This window comes from Leuresthes tenuis, unplaced genomic scaffold (genome assembly GCF_036924035.1).
Source record: "Leuresthes tenuis unplaced genomic scaffold, fLeuTen1.0.hap1 SCAF_8, whole genome shotgun sequence".
In the NCBI taxonomy this organism is placed as follows: domain Eukaryota; kingdom Metazoa; phylum Chordata; class Actinopteri; order Atheriniformes; family Atherinopsidae; genus Leuresthes; species Leuresthes tenuis.
Window position 1 is genome coordinate 32,674,416 of NW_027325362.1, and position 17,845 is coordinate 32,692,260.

At 37.5% G+C, this 17,845-nt stretch overlaps 2 protein-coding genes across 3 annotated transcripts; one reads left to right on the forward strand and one right to left on the reverse strand.

The window, feature by feature from the left end:
- Window positions 1-3,880: 3,880 nt before the first annotated feature.
- Window positions 3,881-10,489, reverse strand: LOC140313413 (steroid 17-alpha-hydroxylase/17,20 lyase-like). Of its 2 annotated transcripts, none has more exons than XM_072391507.1 (9): window positions 10,376-10,489; window positions 9,430-9,698; window positions 9,188-9,326; window positions 8,437-8,672; window positions 7,119-7,205; window positions 6,154-6,405; window positions 5,294-5,463; window positions 5,038-5,141; window positions 3,881-4,737 (listed from the first exon to the last, which is right to left on the reverse strand). In XM_072391507.1, the coding sequence occupies exons 1-9, from the start codon at window positions 10,464-10,466 to the stop codon at window positions 4,457-4,459; spliced, it is 1,629 nt and encodes a 542-aa protein (XP_072247608.1). In that variant the 5' UTR covers window positions 10,467-10,489; the 3' UTR covers window positions 3,881-4,456. The 2 variants fall into 2 exon arrangements, with proteins under 2 accessions (XP_072247608.1, XP_072247609.1); XM_072391508.1 differs by having other exon boundaries at window positions 3,882-4,737; window positions 6,187-6,405.
- Window positions 10,252-13,964, forward strand: LOC140313414 (BLOC-1-related complex subunit 7-like). The gene is made up of 5 exons (XM_072391509.1): window positions 10,252-10,409; window positions 12,626-12,688; window positions 12,955-12,998; window positions 13,103-13,123; window positions 13,252-13,964. The coding sequence occupies exons 1-5, from the start codon at window positions 10,278-10,280 to the stop codon at window positions 13,301-13,303; spliced, it is 312 nt and encodes a 103-aa protein (XP_072247610.1). The 5' UTR covers window positions 10,252-10,277; the 3' UTR covers window positions 13,304-13,964.
- Window positions 13,965-17,845: the final 3,881 nt, after the last annotated feature.

Here is a 17,845-nt window from a genome sequence, read left to right on the forward strand (position 1 = left end):
TCACTTTACAGTCAGGAAATATTAGATATTTAGGCATAAACATTTCCTCCAGGCTCTCAGAGCTAACAAAGCTAAATTATGTGCAATTATTAAAGACAGTAGAGGACGATCTCTCTCGTTGGAAGTCCTTACCTATATAACTTACATATAGGGACAGTTACAACCATCAAGATGATGATACTACCAAAAGTTAATTATTTGTTCTCAATGATCCCCATAAAACCATCTGCTACTTGGTTTAAGTCACTAGATTCATGAATCTCCAAATTTCTGTGGAAAAAAAAAACCCTACAGAAGACCAAGGACTGTGGTGGATTAGATTTACCTAATTTTCAGCACTATTCCTTAGCCAATATGTTACAGTATATATCAAAATGGTTTAAACCTAGCCCAATAGATGAACCATGGATAAATATAGAACAAGCATTGTGTGATAATCTGGAAATCTCTTTATTTTGACCTGCCACTTATTAGTCAAAACGTAAAAAATCACAAATGTTTCAAAAGCATTAACATCAGCACCTCTCTGACAGCCTGGTGGGAATTTCTTAAAATAACAAAGTCCTCACTTGTCCCGTGTAAGCTTACACCCATCTGGAACAATCCTGACATCCTGCAAAACAAAAAAATGCTAAACTTTACTCTGTGGAAGATCAAAGGACTCAAACATCTGGAACATATCATCCAAAATTATTATTTATAATTATTTCATTTGATGAGCTCATATCACAATATGAGATAGGCAGCAATAAATTTCTAGAATATCAACAACTTAAGTCTATAATAACAAAGAAATATATCCTCCATCAACCAGACTTACAACTCCTGATTAGGGTAGCAGAATTTCTAAGCATCTGCACCCCAAAACTACTATGAAAAATATATAAATTATAGTCTAAGATAGATGACACAATGTCTCTACCATCCTCAACACACCTGATGATTATGCACACGCTTTGTGGTTTTGTGCGCCTGTCCAGAAGTTCTGGCTTGAAGTCTGTGCGGACCTATCAACATGGCTAAAGTGTAGCATCCCTGCATGCCCCACACTGTGCATACTGGGTGACTTAGACAACATCAACGTGGAATTTAGCTTAGCACACATGATCCTCACAGTGTTATGTATCGCAAAGAAAACTATTCTCATGAACTGGAAAGCGAAGAACAATCTGTGTATTAACCAGTTTAGAAATTTTCTTTTAGATTATATTAGCATGGAAACAATGTCTGCTGTCATTTTTTGTTGACAAAGTCGCCAGCATCAGGGCAAGCATCAGCCCTTCTACTGCCCTTCTCCCCACCCCATGTAAGCGGCAGCCAATACTTGATCATTTTGTGTCCATCTCCCCGTTACAGTTAACTGAGCTAGTGAATGGTATGAAGACCTCCTCCAGCCCATTAGATGTATTACCCACATCATTACTGAAAAAAGTCTTAGAATCCATTGGTCCTGGTCTGCTCAATATTGTTAACTGCTCACTGGTCTCTGGTTGTTTCTTTCTTAAAAAGCCCAACCTGGATCCGTCTTCTCCACAAAACTTTAGACCCATTTCTAAGTTGCTTTTGTGTCAAAGATCCAGGGGAAAGCTGTGGCTAATCAGCTCATCTCTGCTCTGAATGAGAACAGGATCTTTGACAAATTCCAGTCCAGTTATCGTCAGAGGCATTCAACTGAAACAGCTCTTCTTAGAGTATCTAACGACATCATGATGGCGTCTGACACCGATAAATGTACTGTTCTTATGCTGCTCGACCTCAGTGCAGCATTTGACACTGTGGATCATGGCATCCTTACTGACAGATATCTCAGGCAGGGGCCTTGACTGGTTTGCCTCGTACCTCTCTGGCAGAACCTTCTCAGTAGCTGTTGGCTCGTTTATCTCTGCGTCCGCTACTCTATCATGTGGAGTGCCCCAGGGCTTGGTTTTAGGTCCTATTTTATTTGTTTTGTACATGTTACCACTTGGTGAAATCATAAGTCAGTTCCATTCCGCTACAGTTTTCTTTTAACCCCAATCGGTCTGAATGTGCTGCATGATTGTTTGTCAACTATCAAGGTCTGGCTGTCCAACAATTTCCTTCAGTTAAATACCAGAAAAACTGAGGTTCTCATTATTGGACCAGACAGTTTTATTTCTGCTGTGAAAGACTACGTTGGGTCTATATGCACCAATGTATGTTCCTCCCTGAGAAATTTGGGCATTATCTTTGACCAGCATATGAGCTTTGATAAACACATTCATTCTTTGTCTCGCATTTGTTTCTTCCAACTCAGAAACATTGACAAACTGAGAACCATGGTGTCGCAGGCCGAGCTAGAATTGATAATTCATGCGTTTGTGTCATCTCGGCTGGACTACTGCAACTCCATATTCACATATCTCAACAAGGCAGCGATTAACCATTTGCTGTTAGTGCAGTACGCTGCGGCCAGGCTGCTGACTAAATCTAGGCAGAGTTGCCATATAACGCCTGTCCTGGCCTCGCTGCACTGGCTTCCGGTTAATTTTAGGATTCATTTTAAAGTCTTGATTTTGACATTTAGAGCGCTTTGTGGTCAGGCACCAGATTATGTGTCTGAACTTCTTCGCTCTCATGTCCCTAGCAGGTCTCTCAGGTCTGCCAACCTGGGTCTTCTGGTTGTGCCTCGAACCAGGTGCATAACCAGAGGAGACAGAGCCTTCCAGTCTGTCGCACCCAGGCTGTGGAATAGTCTTCCTCAGGACCTGAGAGACTTGGCTACTGTGGACATTTTTAAAAAACATCTTAAAACATACCTGTTCAGGCTGGCTTTTAAGGAGTCGTAGTGTTATTTTGACTGTTTCTGTCTGTTGGTTTTGTCTTTGTCTTTTTATTTTATTTATGTGTGTACCTGTTTCATGATTTTAACTAGATACCTTGATGGTGCTATGTGAAGCACTTTGTGAGTTTTTTTCCTCTGCACCGAAGAGTTTCGGTGCAATCTGTTGGTTTCCTTAGCTAGGAAATTGGTTTTGAATTGGCTCTACATGAATGAATTGGATTATTTTGAAATTGATTAATTGGATTTAATTGGATTATGATTACAATGAATTGAACTCCAATTGGGTTGACTTAGACTATATTATTCAAGTGCCTTGAGATGACATTTGTTGTAATTTGGCGCTATATAAATAAAACAACTGAATGTTGGTCAGCACTACTCACTGGTCTATATAGGGATTATATGGATCAGATGGTTCTTTATTAGGTATTGAGCCAGTATTAGAAGGTTAATTGTTGAATTTAGGGAATTATCCATTGAATCTGGTCCATTTTCATTTGTAGCAAAGGTTTCATGTGTTTACTTTGAATAATTAGCACCACTTGGCTGCTATTACCCTCACAGTTCTTATAGATGCAGTAAGGGTGTACTTAGTTTTTCACACAGTGCTTAGCATTTTGGCTTGGTTTTATTCTTTCTACTGTATTTTGTCGCTGTTGATAGTGAGATTGTATTGACCCAATTATAAGACCTAATAAGAATCAGATAAGAACCTAGTAAGTCAACTCTTGATTTTCTCTTTCAATGAGATGGTTTCTGTTGTTACTGTAATTTGCTTGCATCTCCAGTATGTTTGCATGGAAATGTGAATTATCTGTGATTCCACGCATGGAAGCATTTGCAGGCCTGTTTTCAGCAAAAGCATCCCTCCCATTCTGTCCCAGTCTTCGTTTCTGCATACCATAACCCAGTTGCTTGGCTTCACTTTCTTTATCAAAACAATTTAGCTTGAGTTCTTGAGCATGTTGAGCAGTAAATGGGAGCTTGAAAGACTGTACACATTCCTTTATTGATGATTTATCATGTTTTATGAGGGAAATGTGCTTTAATTAAAACAGTTTAGAGACATAAATAGCCCAAATTATGCAATGTTAGATCAGCAGCCAAAAATAAAACTATGTAATTGATTAAATCGAATAAAGAAAGAAAAGAAACATCACGAAAGTTTAGTGTGAACATGTGCAAAATTAAGTAACAATTGCCTTCTTGTTGTTGAAGGTGGTGCTATGTCACTATGCAGCTGTACAGATCTGGTGCTAACATGTGGTGTTCTGATAACGATTGGACAGCAAGAAATAAAGGAGTAAATGAAGGTATCGTGAAGGTATTCTGATCCAATCACTTTTCACATTTACATGTGACTGGTTTTAATATTCTTACATTAGTCTTACATTATTCAGTGAAGTACTTAATGGCAGCATAGATAACTTCTTCATCCACTTTTTATTGGAATATTTGTTGATATTGTATAACATAGCCAAGAAATTAAAATAATTATTTAAATTCAAGTTTAAATTAAATTTATCATATTATCATGTAAATGCTGTTTTTATTTGCTGGCTCGTGACGTAAGTTCTGCTGTAAAAAAAAAAAAAGCCTCACGCTCAGTCAAATTATAATAGAGCCACAGCTGTGGAAAACATGCCACCACTCTCAACATGCCTTGCACTGGTATCTCTCCCAGCCTGGTCTGGGTGTGGCTTTAACCTTGTATTTGACTGGCTGGAGGACCACACCAAACTTGCCATCCAGACTGGGAAGAGAGTGACTTGGTGGGATGGAGAGGGTGAAACGTTGTAAGATCCAGGATAGGAAGAGGAAGAGCTCCATCTTGGCCAAGGCCTCACCCAAACAAACCCTAATCCCTGCACCGAATGGCAGGTAGCTGGATGATGGCATGGTCAGACCTGCGCCTTTGTTGTTTAAAAATCGGCCTGCAGAGTAATAATAGAAGGGTTAATCTGATGATAACAGTGATGGATCTGATGGATAACATCTGATGGATAGCAGAGCTAAACTGTTCATGTATTGTGGTCATGTGAACAATGGGTAAAAAAATAAATATAGATAAATTACCAATGAATCTGAAGTGGTATTGATATCCGTATTGTCATTTTTGCATATCCATATTTAATTTTGCATGAAAATGTTTTTGGTTTTATGGAAGTTGACTAAAAACTTCACATAATTTTGTTGAAAGAAATATATTACATTGGACCAAAGTTTCCTCTCACCAGGATTAAAGAGCTCAGGGTTGTTCCATTCCTTTTCATCATGATGCAAGGACCACAGGTTAATGATTACTCGTGTTCCTTTTCTCACTGTGAAATTCCCAATACTACAAAGAGGTCAGAGAAGAGTGTTCATAGAAAAAATCTTGTCAAATATAATCACTGTAGCTTTAAAATTCTTGTCTATGGTAAAGATAGTTATCTTTAAGAAGAAAACACAAGTATAAAAAGCTCTGAATGAATATCATGTTTAGTGTACCTGGTGTCACTAAGGGCCACATGGGGTATGAGTAGGGGAGCGACAGGACGGATCCGTAACACCTCCCTAATGGTGGCCTCCAGGTAAGGCAGACTACCTCTATCTCTAAGCTGAGGGGAGCGGGCCATCCCGACCTTACTGTCCAGCTCATCCTGGATACGTCTCTGTACCTACAATTTATTTTAAAAAAAAAAGAAAAGAAAATGTTGAACATCAATGACTAATTAAAACAATAATAAATTGTGATAGGATTCCACAAGGGAGCACACCTGATCACTCAGACCGGAAGCTGCTGCCGGATTTACAGGATGTAAGCAGAAGCATTCTGATAAACAAGAGGTTAGCATTTTGTTGATCTTAAGGTCACAACAGAAAAAGGGACAGTGGCAGTATCGTAGATGGTATGTGAAACCCCTAAACCAAACAAGGTGAAAGAAATTGTTGATATAAAACAACGAAAACATAAAAAGTAAGCTTACAGATGTTAACTTCTGAGAAAATGCGCCACCGATATTCTAAACAAATGCAGGATACTCAAGGCAGCCATGATAAACACGTACACGCGTAGTTAACAGTAACTGTACTTTAACACTATGTTTCAGTCGAGTCAGAGTTGGATATAGCAGGCTATACAGAACCCACAGCTTAAAGCATCTAAATTCTGTTTGTAAAGAAAAAAAAGTCAGACTCACACACACATGCAAAGACACAACCAAATATATTCTAGACTAGACATAATATATCAGCAAACAGGTGTAAGCACCACTACTAATATTTCTATTTACCTAACAAATAATATGTGAGGGTGAAAAAAATTTTCCGATTAGAAATATTTTACACCCAACGGTAGCCTCACCCACCCCTTGTATAAATCGCTGTGGCTTCAGCCTTACTTCTGGGTGATGGATGAGGTAAGTGATAGCCCATTTGAGGACAGTGGTGGTGGTTTCAACACCGGCTCCAAAGATGTCTCCCACTGTCATGAGGAGGTGGTCATCACTGAAACCCACAGACTCAGCACTAATCTCTGTGGTGTTGTTGTTTTCAGCACTGCGCTTGGCTCTTAGCAGGGCATCCATCAAGTCTCTCTGTACATGGTCACTGTAGTCAGCCTGGGAGGTAGGACTTTGTTAATGTACAGAACACATACAATCGTAATAAACTGTCGACTATGTTTCATGAGATTCATATTTAGCATAGAGCTATTCTGTAGCAAACAGAACTTGAGTGTAACGTCACTTTATCTTTGTGCCATAACAATGACAAACTCAGACAGCCACATTACTGTAAGAGGGAAGTATAGAAATTAGCATGCTAACACAGACTGATTAGGTTCCTTAGATAATGGCCAATATTGTGTTTGTCATATTTTGTGATGAGGCCATATTTTGCCCTCATCACAAAATATGAATGGAAAAAAAATCACATATTCATACTCATTCAAGGTTTTTCTTCTTGAATAATAAAATTAAGGGATATGTTGGCATTTACTTCTTAAGTGGAGTTGCACAGTGTTCCAAGATCATAGCTGAATTGGATTCTGAAAAATATCTTGGATTAAAGGGAGCTTTGCACCAAACCAAGACATAGTAAGAATAAAAACACAAATTAATATAAGGAAAAAGAAAATCAAAATTTAAATATTTTAATGTTCACCCAAATTGCCCATTGGCTAAAACAAGAGGAAGCTTGCATAACCAGTTAATTTGAATAAATTGAAAGTGTGCTAATTCTGCACTTTCCTCAGAAGTACAAATCAGTATACCACTCTGAAATGTACTTTTCCTTTACTGACAGCACTGACTATGATTATTGGAGATTGTACCTTGTGTTCTTCATACTTTTTCTGTAGAAGTTTATCTCTGATTGCAACACACTGCCTTAGAAGATGCAGGTCTGCATTGGGAAAAATCTGTGACATAGAGACAGATGTCACTGATTTATTATAATCTCATGTACAAAGAGACAATTACATATAATAATAATGATAATAATGAAAATAATGATAATACTTTATTAATCCCACAGAGGGAATTGCAGCATAACAATCAATAACAGCTATCAGTCATAAATTGATGAAGATTCTCAGTCAACCAGGTCATGGTAATCATAAGAGCTTGAATGAGGGAAACTGGACCTACTGGATTTACTTTAAGTCCAGTTGCCTTATTCAAGCTAATAAGTAACTGTAAGAAAGTAATTGTGTAACTATAAACAATAGCTGCTGACATAAAAGACCTGTCATTTGTTGCAGCGGAGCCAAAGAAGCCTTTTACTGAACACACTTTGTTGTTTGATCACTATGTTATGTTGAGGGTGTGAAGTGTGCTCCATTATGTTTAATGACTTGTGCAGCTTTCCTTTTTGTATAAGCATCAGTTCTTGGGGCTCCAGGGTAGTCCCGACCATAGAACCAGCTTACTTTATTTGTTTATTAAGCTTCCCTGAATCACTGGTGTTGATACCTTTGCTCAACAGTAGACTGTACTCTCATGCTGCAAACACTGAATAACCTAAGCTTTCTTAGGACATGCTTTATCCCTTCTTGTAGACAGCTTGGAAAGTGCTTCCAAATCATGAGCTCGTAGTACCATAGCTGGACATTGTCAGATATATCCTTCGGCTTGGCATCAGGGAGTAAGAATCAATAAGAAAATTACTTTTAAACCTTTTTAACCCATCCAGTTAAGAAAACTACTATTTAGACAGACCAAGTCTTTGCTTCCCAAGGTAAGAAATCTGACTTGCACCCCAGTTCTGAATGTGATCATAAGTGATTTGGAAGAAGTTATTTAAAAATAAAAACACCAAAATCCAAAGGGATTTGCAGCACGATGATCAATAACACATAGCTGCCATTAGTCATTAGTAATTGTAAATAGTCATTGCGTAAAGTTATTCTTATGAATGGTCACAAGAATAACTCTCTATAACTCTCTATAACCCTCTATTGTTCTTTGATGCAGCAGAACAACAGACTGTAAAACAACTGGGTAATTACTGTAAAATTCTGTAAAATATATGGGTACATATATCCTGCATGTATATCCTGCACTTTATACCACTGCCCATCTCCCGTCTCAAATGTTTATGGGTTTATTGTTCATGTTGAAAGTGTATTGTTTCTTTTTTGAGTATCTAACCTGTATCCAGGGAAAAATGTCTACAAGGCTGTCTTTAGCCACTGTGTCCACGATGCCTTGGCTGTAGCGCAACATGGTTTCAAACTCTGGATCGCCTCGACAATAGGAGGAGTTGAAGCAGAGTGAGCAGATTACGTTTGTGACTGCCCGAGTCAGCTCGGGTGATAGATCCAGTGCCAGTCCAACAGCTGCTGCCTCTGACAGGATGGAACATAGAGATTGGGCTTCTGCATGGACTGAGCAAGACACATCTCCAGTTAGTGATATGTTTATAGCTTAGTCTAAAAATGAAAGATTCACTTAATTTGTGCTCACTTAATTCCTGTAAACCATAGAGCTGAGTGAGATGGAATGTTCAACAGGGCAAAAGGTTTGGGCTTCGTTATGGGCTATGACTACATGTATTTAATTAATCTCACAGAACATTATTGGATCTTGGGGGGTTCACTTATACTCCATATGTAAGCATAAGTGCTATCCTCTTGCCAGTTTTACATTTTTTTTCATGTATATTTTTTCTATTTTAAATAAATGATTTTATTCAGCAAAATAGTCTAAATTATGTATGCAATATCTTGATGCATTCACTTCCACTGAAATTAATATCAATGATACCATATAATTTGTGTAATAATATGCTTGACAAAAGCCTCGTCTAGAGGCAAGTGTCAGTGCTGCAACCATAAAACTATGTACATTTCATTAGTCTTGTGAAAGTAATTATAATGTAATGAGTGCAAAATGTACTCACTGATCCTCTCTATGGAGGCAGAACCCTCTCCAAACATGTACAAAGCTCCATGCACTATTTTCCTGTGTAACCTCCAGGTAGCACTGTAGTCTCCAAATGCAATGTCTTTCCCATCTCTGGTTAGAACATCTGTTGTTACCTTTTTCACACGAGACATGAATAGAAAACAAAATTAACAAAACAGAAATAACTCCTGTGGAAACAAAGAAGAAGCAAAAAGAACTATTAAGACATATACCCACAGTTCTGGGTCTCCCTGCAAATGTTTTTCCCTTCTTCAGCAGGACTTCTTTGGCATGCATGTGCTGGTTGACAATGATGACTCTGTGGGAACCCATCATCAGAGAATATGTCTGTCCATATTTTTTCTGTAGTTCTTTGAAAAGCACATGAGGAGGGTGTGGGCTTCGCAGACTTAGCAGACTGCCAATCAAAGGTAGTGCTGGGAGACAGGGAGGCTCCTTTGTAGACTTAAGTTTCAACTGCCATGCAAGCAAAGTCAGGCCTATGACTGTAAACAGAAAGAGACACAAAAAACAATCCATAGCTGTGTTAGGAGGGCACTACCAGCACACTCTGGTTTGGCCTTTTCTCACAAGTTGTGAGAAAAGGTGCAAAGCTTAACCAGGGCCAGGTCTTTATGCATCAAATTCAAGGCCAAAGCCTTGAAGACAGTGCCAAATCAAACAAGATAAGACACACTTGTCTCTCTAAATCATTGAAGGAAACAACAGAGGAAATATAAACGGTCTTTTTTCAAGGTCTGTTTAATAAGAAAATCTTTGTATGTTATATTCCAAATATAAGATCCAGTTAGACCATGAAACATATTATTACACTTTTATTAAAATTATAAATTATGTAAAACACGAGCTAGACTCAGGATAGCTCTGAACCATCAACCGACTCTGTCACTTTAAAATGTACTGGTCATACTGTAAATTGAAATTGAATGGAAATTGGAAGCCAATAATAGTATTTTCATTGATACTGTTTTGGTAACTTTGTTAATTAAAGGCGTGTACTGAACGCATTTCGGTGAAATTTGACCCTTTCCACACACTGTTCCTCGCCACAAAAAAAAAAAAAAATGGCTTCAGCTGATTCTCTTCCGCGGTTTGGCCAGTCTGTTAAAGGTTTGTTATCCGACAAAGTAGGTTCCTGCAGCGGCGATGTAATCGTGCTCACCCGCCAAGTATTGAAGGGATCCCGCAGTCAAGAGGTAAAGCAATATGAGTAATTTTACTTTATTTCTAGCTGCAGCTAGTGTTTTGTTCATAGTACTAGCCCATGTAGCAACCGGAAACATCACCAGAATAGATGAAAAATTTCCAAAATTAAAGCATTTATTTTTAGGACAACATATATTTTAATGACATCATCGTAAGGGATTTTGAAAATTAGACATGTGGTTATATTTTCGTGAATTGACATTGATGAAGAAAACCAGCTGTATTAATGTATTGTTTTATTCGGGCAATAAACCTTAGCAGTGAAAAGGCGAAGTAAGTAATCAGACCCCTTTAAGTGCAGATACCAGTGAGTGGAGGTTGGTCTTTGGTGAGTAATTTACCCCTGTGAAAATACCGAATCAATATCAATTTACAGCTACTTTATTTACTGCGTCATTTATACCTTAAGCCAAATATAAAAAAAACGTGAAAAGTGTTCGAAATAGTATTTTTAAAACCAGGGGATTTCTTGAAAAGCTTAAAACTGACCGCGAAAACCTGTGTCATTATGTAAAGAAACTATTTTTTTTATTTTTTAAACCTTGCGGGAGTTTTATACTTATGGGTTTTATTGTAAATAATTTACTTTGCAGAATTGTTTGTCATTTTCTCACAACACAAAGATTTTTTTCAAAATATTGATAATTTGCTGATCACACTTTTTCAAGCTTTTAGTTTTTAGTTTTTGCATCGTGTACAATGGATAAATTAAGAAGACTAAGCTAACTGATTGAGGACACGAAGAAGATTTTTTGCAACTTTCCAATTATGATTGAGTTGATTGTTCCGTGTGCATCCCATTAAGTTTGAACTGATAGAATGATGTTAAAGCACAATATTTTTCTCTAGAATGTTGTCAATTATAAGTTTAATGTAAAAGCATAAAATGGAAATAATCACAAATCATGAAAGTTGGATTTTAATAAAGTGTTTGAGCAAATAAATTACTTTCCATAATACTTTTGAATACCAACATAATTAAAGCCAGTGCTAAAGATGAATTGACATAATCTTTATCCTCTGACCTTTATAGCCATAACCTGACTATAAAGTGCTTGAGTAAATGTACTAAATGTACTTGTACAAAATTCCATCCATCCATCCATTTTCTATACCCGATGGCCAAATGTTTGTTTGGTGTATAAGGCCCATTACAGATATTACAAATTGTGAGCTTTGGGTCATCCTTACTTACAATGAAGACAGTTCTCTTTAACAACTTAACAGGTGATAAGGTCCCTGTAACTTATCACATATTTTTTTCCTCAACCTGTTAGAGAAAAATGAAATAATAATAAATGAATAAAGGAAAAATACTGTCATGGCCAGTAAAGCTGAAAATCAACTGACTGCAATTACTAGCCACAGTTGGCTGGTACCGTGAGGCCTAAAATAATGACACCATGACATTTTATAATGAAATGATCTGCTTCACTGTGACATCACTTATCTGACCATTCCACGATACAACTGAACTGCAGAGGGGGTGTCTGTGTCCATGTGTCCACATAAGACTGGATACTAAAATTTGCTGACTAGTCGTGGGTGTCCAATCTTGAGACTATGGTGTGTGAAGCATCTATGTTTTAGAATTTATTTCTTCATTAAACAATATCCATATTTGCAGCTTTGTCTACAATCTTGGGTACAGCATTGTTTTCTATCAGAATCATCTTTAATAGTCATTTTATTTCTATAATTTATTACTTTTGTTGCCCACCTTGTCTGAAATAAATTTATAATGAGAGTCTGAACATTAATTGGGTCTGGACAGTGGTGTAGTGGTTAGCTCTGTTTCCTCACAGTAAGAAGATTCCTGGTTTGAATCACCATTGGAGCTTTTTTTGCATGTGCTCCCCATACCAGTGTGGGATATCTCCAGGTTCCCGGTTCCTACCACTGCGCAAAAACATGCATGTTTGGTTGATTGATGATTCTAAACTGACCCTAGGAGTGAGTGTGCATGGTTTTGTGGCCCTGTGATGGACTGGCGACCTGTTCAAGGTGTACCCTGCCTCTTTCCTCGTGACAGCTGGGATAGGTTCCCATTACCCTGAACTTGATAAAGCGGGTACCAGATGATACCTATAGTTTATATGTTTTATCATTACCATAATATTCCACAAGCAAATATTCCACAAAATTATTTACGGATTAATGATTAATAACTGCAGTCTAAAACACTTGTTACTATTTTCTCTTCCAGCTCCTTGGTCAAGCAGCAAGGAATATGGTCATTCAAGAGGATGCCATTCTGCACTCTGAGGATGTAAGTGTTTAAATGAAGAAGTCAATGACTGTACCTCCAGTTATTTAACAAGGACAGGGTCATCTCGAAAAAACAAAAACAAATGAAAACAAAAGAGAAAGTAATAAAAGGAAATTATTTTTTTTTACGGGAATCTGACAAGGTTTAACTAAGATTACATTTAATAATTTTTACGTCACTGTTTGTTACAACTCAGAGAGTTAATTAGGATTTCTGTTCCTGTTTTTATAATCCACTATTCAATGTCCTTATAATATGTCTTTCAGAGTCTGAGAAAAATGTCCATTATCACCACACATTTACAATACCAGTGAGTAAGAATCTGCTGAGTGGATTTCCATTAAAGTCATTCACTTTGGTTCAAACTATGGAAGTCAGAATTATAGTAAGTGTATCTCATTTTCTCTCTTACAGGCAGGAGGCTATCCAGAAGAAGTAAGTCTAAACACTATTTAGGCTTGAGGGGAAACAGCTGACCTTGCTATTTCAGCAGTAAGCCATAACACAAACTTATGACATGCAATTGTTCTCCCATTTATACGCCTGTTTTTTTTATTCTCCAGTGTAGAGCACTCTAGAAACCTGCAGGACCAACTGACACATCTTCTGAAATGACAGTAAAGTGACGGGGGACACAGTTTATGATTACGGATGCCTAACAACAAGGGGTTCCTATGTTAATACTTTAAGGATTTAAGGCTTTAGTGTTTGATACCTTACTGCAGACCCTTGGAGGGTCTGCCCTCAGGTTATTTTTTTAACTGAAGTGCTACTCTAATTCAAACATAGTGCCAGTGTTTAAGAATTTTTGTACAAAGCTTTGTACAGGACACTTTTTGTGTTATGAAAAATGTTTTGATCAGGGTATTAAAACACTTAAATAAAATTTCTTTGAATCACATCAAACACCACTTCAAGCTATTGCCTTATTTTTCTATGTTAAACAAGTTCTAGTCAATGAATAATTACAGATTTTTAATGACTGGTGAAATGGTGTTGTGAGCTCAAACATCCACACATCCTTTTTCTTTACCCACTTAATGCAATTCAGGGTCGCAGAGGGTTGGATCCTATCCCAGCTGCCGCTGGACAAGAGTACACCCTGGATAGGTCACCAATGTGAGATGAAACACCTTTACGAAAACCTCATTACACTGAGATTCCACCACTTCCTCAGTGACTGGTATAAATTAAGGTCACAGGAACAAATAACTCCATGTGAAATTTTTTAATGATCTTTACGTTATAACAAAACGGTGAGATGTGAAAATGGTCTTGAAAGTAGTAAGTTATGTTTCTTAAATCCTTGGTGCCCTTTTTTGGTAACATGTATAAAGTGTGTCTTTTTTTTTTTTTTTTTTTTACTATATACTTAAAAGTTTAAAGCCAGTATCTCATATCTGCATGTCATGTGCTTTTCATGTGACTATTGTGATTTACATTTTGGCTCACATGGTAACAGATGCAACTGCATGTTTTCTGGAGTTTTGGTGGGGTGCCTATTTTTGAAGCATGAGATAAGCAAAAGGGAAGCAGTCCTCAGCTAAATTCTCATATCTTCACTGTTTGAGTTATTTTAACCATTGAGTACAGACATTTCTGTGAACTATTAAAGGTATTGTGTAAAAATATTTGCAGGCTTTAGTTGTAATGCGGTAGTGTGAATGCACATATGCAGCTGCAATAGAGCAGTGCAGTAAAGCACACGATATACAAATGCTGTATATGCGGTTTTAAGCTGGCATAAGTGTGATATGGGATATTTTTAGGGAATAACTGTTCCAGTGAATACTCAGTACATGTATATTAGAAAAATAATTACTTGCAATACAGTGTTATGATACAGACTAAATTATGATACGTCGTTCAAAGATTTGGTAATACTGAACTCAGCTTTCATATTAACCTTTCAGGTTGGCCTGGGTAAGTGCACTTAAGGTTCAGCAATAAATGAGGAATCTCCAATGTACGTTACTTTTATCTGTGTCAACTTTTATTTGAGGATGTTTTGTGATAGCAAAAATGTATAAGGAGTGTTTCATCTAAAAATCAAAAGAGTTGAGTTCAAAAGTATAGATGAGTTCAAAGGTATTTATTCAAAAGTTATGTACAGCATATTATGAAGAGAGAAAGACAGAAATCAAGATGACATTTAAATCAATTCTCAGACTTCAGAAATGGCCATGACTCTTTCAATGACTCAGCATCATGATAATGAGCAAAGCGAAAAACATATGAGCCTGAAGGCTGAAGGCCAGACAGCTGACTGACCCTGACAGTATCCCTGAGACCATGAGTTATGTTGCTACATGTGTTCACGAGACATAGAGGATTCACTGACAGCAGAATCCATAGATAGATGGTGTATGATGGAGTAAAATTGAAATTGTGTAAAATTGGTTCCTTGGTTTAGAAAAGGAAGGCAGAGTATCTTGAGAAGGGCCATTCATTGGAAGCTTAAAGAGTTGTCCTATTGGGTTATATTATAAGCTTCTCTGTTGATAGTGAAATGGCTTTGAAGAAAGAAAAACAATTCCATAATCTTCATTGACTCTGTCTCAAGATGCCTATCTTGCTAATTCTCACAATTAATGTGTTGGATGGTTTCAGACTGTGAGATGGGCCTTACCACGATGTCACCTAACAGTTTGAGGGGAGGTTCTGAATGGAGTTGAGGCCATTTTACATTAGCTAACAAGGGAATTAAGTTCTGGGGTAATTTGGCTGTTTCTCCCAGTAGCAGACACTAATAAATACTTAAAGACCATTTTTTTTGTATTCATTGTTGTCTGGAAATGTAAAACTGGAATATGTGCTTATCTTGGCTCACATACTAAGAGTGTATGGCAGGAATGTCCAAAGTCAGTCCTCAAGGGCCGTTGTCCTGCAGGTTTTAGACGTTTCCCTGCCTCAACACACTTGATTCAGATTAAATCGATCTCTTTCTAAAGATTGTTAAGTTCTGCACAAGACTGCTAATTGATCTGAATCAGGTGTGTTGAAGCAGGCAAACATTTAAAACCTGCAGGACAGTGGCCCTTGAGGACCTGATGTGGACATCCCTGGTATATGGGAATAAAAAGTGAAATCAGGATTCTATAGGCATCCTGTAATTTTGCAAAGCAAAACAATGAGAGACATGGTGTGGGAATAGTATTTTTTTCTAACTTTAACTAAGCGAAGGCTGACTTTTAAAACTCCTGATACAGAAAACTCTTCTTGTTTGTAGAACTAACGGAAAATTGGTGTTCAAAAGAGACCATGCTCAACAAAAGCCAGTGCTGTATTTCACAATTTTAGAAAATGTCTGAGCTCAAATTTAATGTTCCTCCTTTGCCAATGTTCCAATTCTCCATCAGTTTTCTTGGAATTCAAATAGTGTTGTTGCCTTATATTTACAACAAACAATCAGCAGTAATCACATGCCCTTATTTTTACTTTGGAAAAAGAACATGCTTCCCCTCAGGAACAAAGTTTATCCTGTGTACTGTCAGGCCATCCTCACCTTCTTTCTTTGTGTGAAAATAAGGTTTATCTCGATGATAGCCCTGACATCCGCAAGGATAAAATTCCATGGCTAAAGGCTACATCTCAGAAATCTACTCGCCTCTGGACCTTAAGACTAAAAGCTGGCTGAGCTGACTACACAGGCCTTTTAATGTGAAAGCCAAATTTATCTCTTGAATTAAGATGTATAGAAATAAAACTCTTTGTTGCAGATGAAAAGTGAAAGTAAAGCCTGTTTTTGAATGTAGTAAGCAAGTAAGTTTTCATAATAGCTCTAGCTCTTGTGACAGATAATCCATGAATGTGTTTGGGTCGCACACTTTTCTCACCCCATGATATCAGTTGTTTACAGAGTTTCAGAGGATATTATGATTGTTGCAGTGCAGTGGAACAGGTTCCTTACCACAGTCCTGAAATGCATGTATGTTTGATTCAATATTCTAAACTCACTGCAGGTATGTACATGCATTGCTGTCCGTGTCTCATGTCGTCTTAGTCATGTGGTGTACCATAACACTCTGCCAGGGTGTACCCTGGTTCTTTGTGGAAGCTTGGCTAGATAGATGAGTTATCTGGTAGGAAATATAGTTTTTGATCTTGATCTTGAATGACTTTTTAAAAATTCAATCATGTTCAGTTTTTAGAGTACTAAACAAACTACTGCTACAAAAAATGAAGCACAGACCAAATCTCTTTTCTTTTTTTTTTTTAAAGTATTGTTTTAGATCAAACATGACCGTGATGACTGGGCCTAATTTTTACAGCAATATCAGGTCCCTGCTGGGAGCCTGTCGTTGCACTAGTCAACATGTTTACTCCAGATATCAGAACAGCACATGCAAGCATGAGTAACAATAAAATAATAAGTATGTATATGATCTTTACCTCATTGTTCAAGTGTTATTAAATCCTTCTTGGTTAGCTCACCTAATTTCAGAAATGAATAGGTTGTTATTATCCTTCTTACTTGCTGCTCTTCTGTACTCGTGAAACGCGATGTTCTTATCCTTCCAGAACACCACATACTCATCCTTAACGCTGGATGTGGTTCATTCTTATTAGCTCAGTTGTAAAGAGTAATCACCTGAAATATCTGGTAATTGCTGTAAACAGTAATTAAAGCTCCTGATTTGTGTCCAGAGGGGTGAGCACTGCACTGCTGCAAAATTTGTGTCACGGTTTAGGTTTTAATATTCTTGTTTTTAGGTTCTTTGTTTCAGGTTCTTGTCATGTTTTTCCCCTGTGACTCTAGTCACCTGTTTTCTGTTCCACAGCTGCACATCCCTCACCAATCACTTCCCCACAGCATTTAGTTTCCAGGTTCAGTCCCAGTCTTTGAAGAATCCTCACTTACCCTTCATACCACAGTCACAAAATGCTAAGTCTGGTTTTGCCTCACAGTTTCATAGTTTATTTAATCATCGTCTTGTTAACCACAGTTAAGTTAAATCCATAGTCTTGTTGATTATCCACAGTCTTGTTTTGCTACCGTAAGTATTTATGATAATCCTGCTCAGCTGCGCTTTCTGTGTTTGCCTTGTTACATTTTGAAGACTGCATCTGGGTCCTACCTTCCTCCACCGTTCCTGACAATTTGTTTGTGTTGTGTGAGAAAATTTGGATTAATAAATCCTTATTTAGCTGTTTCTG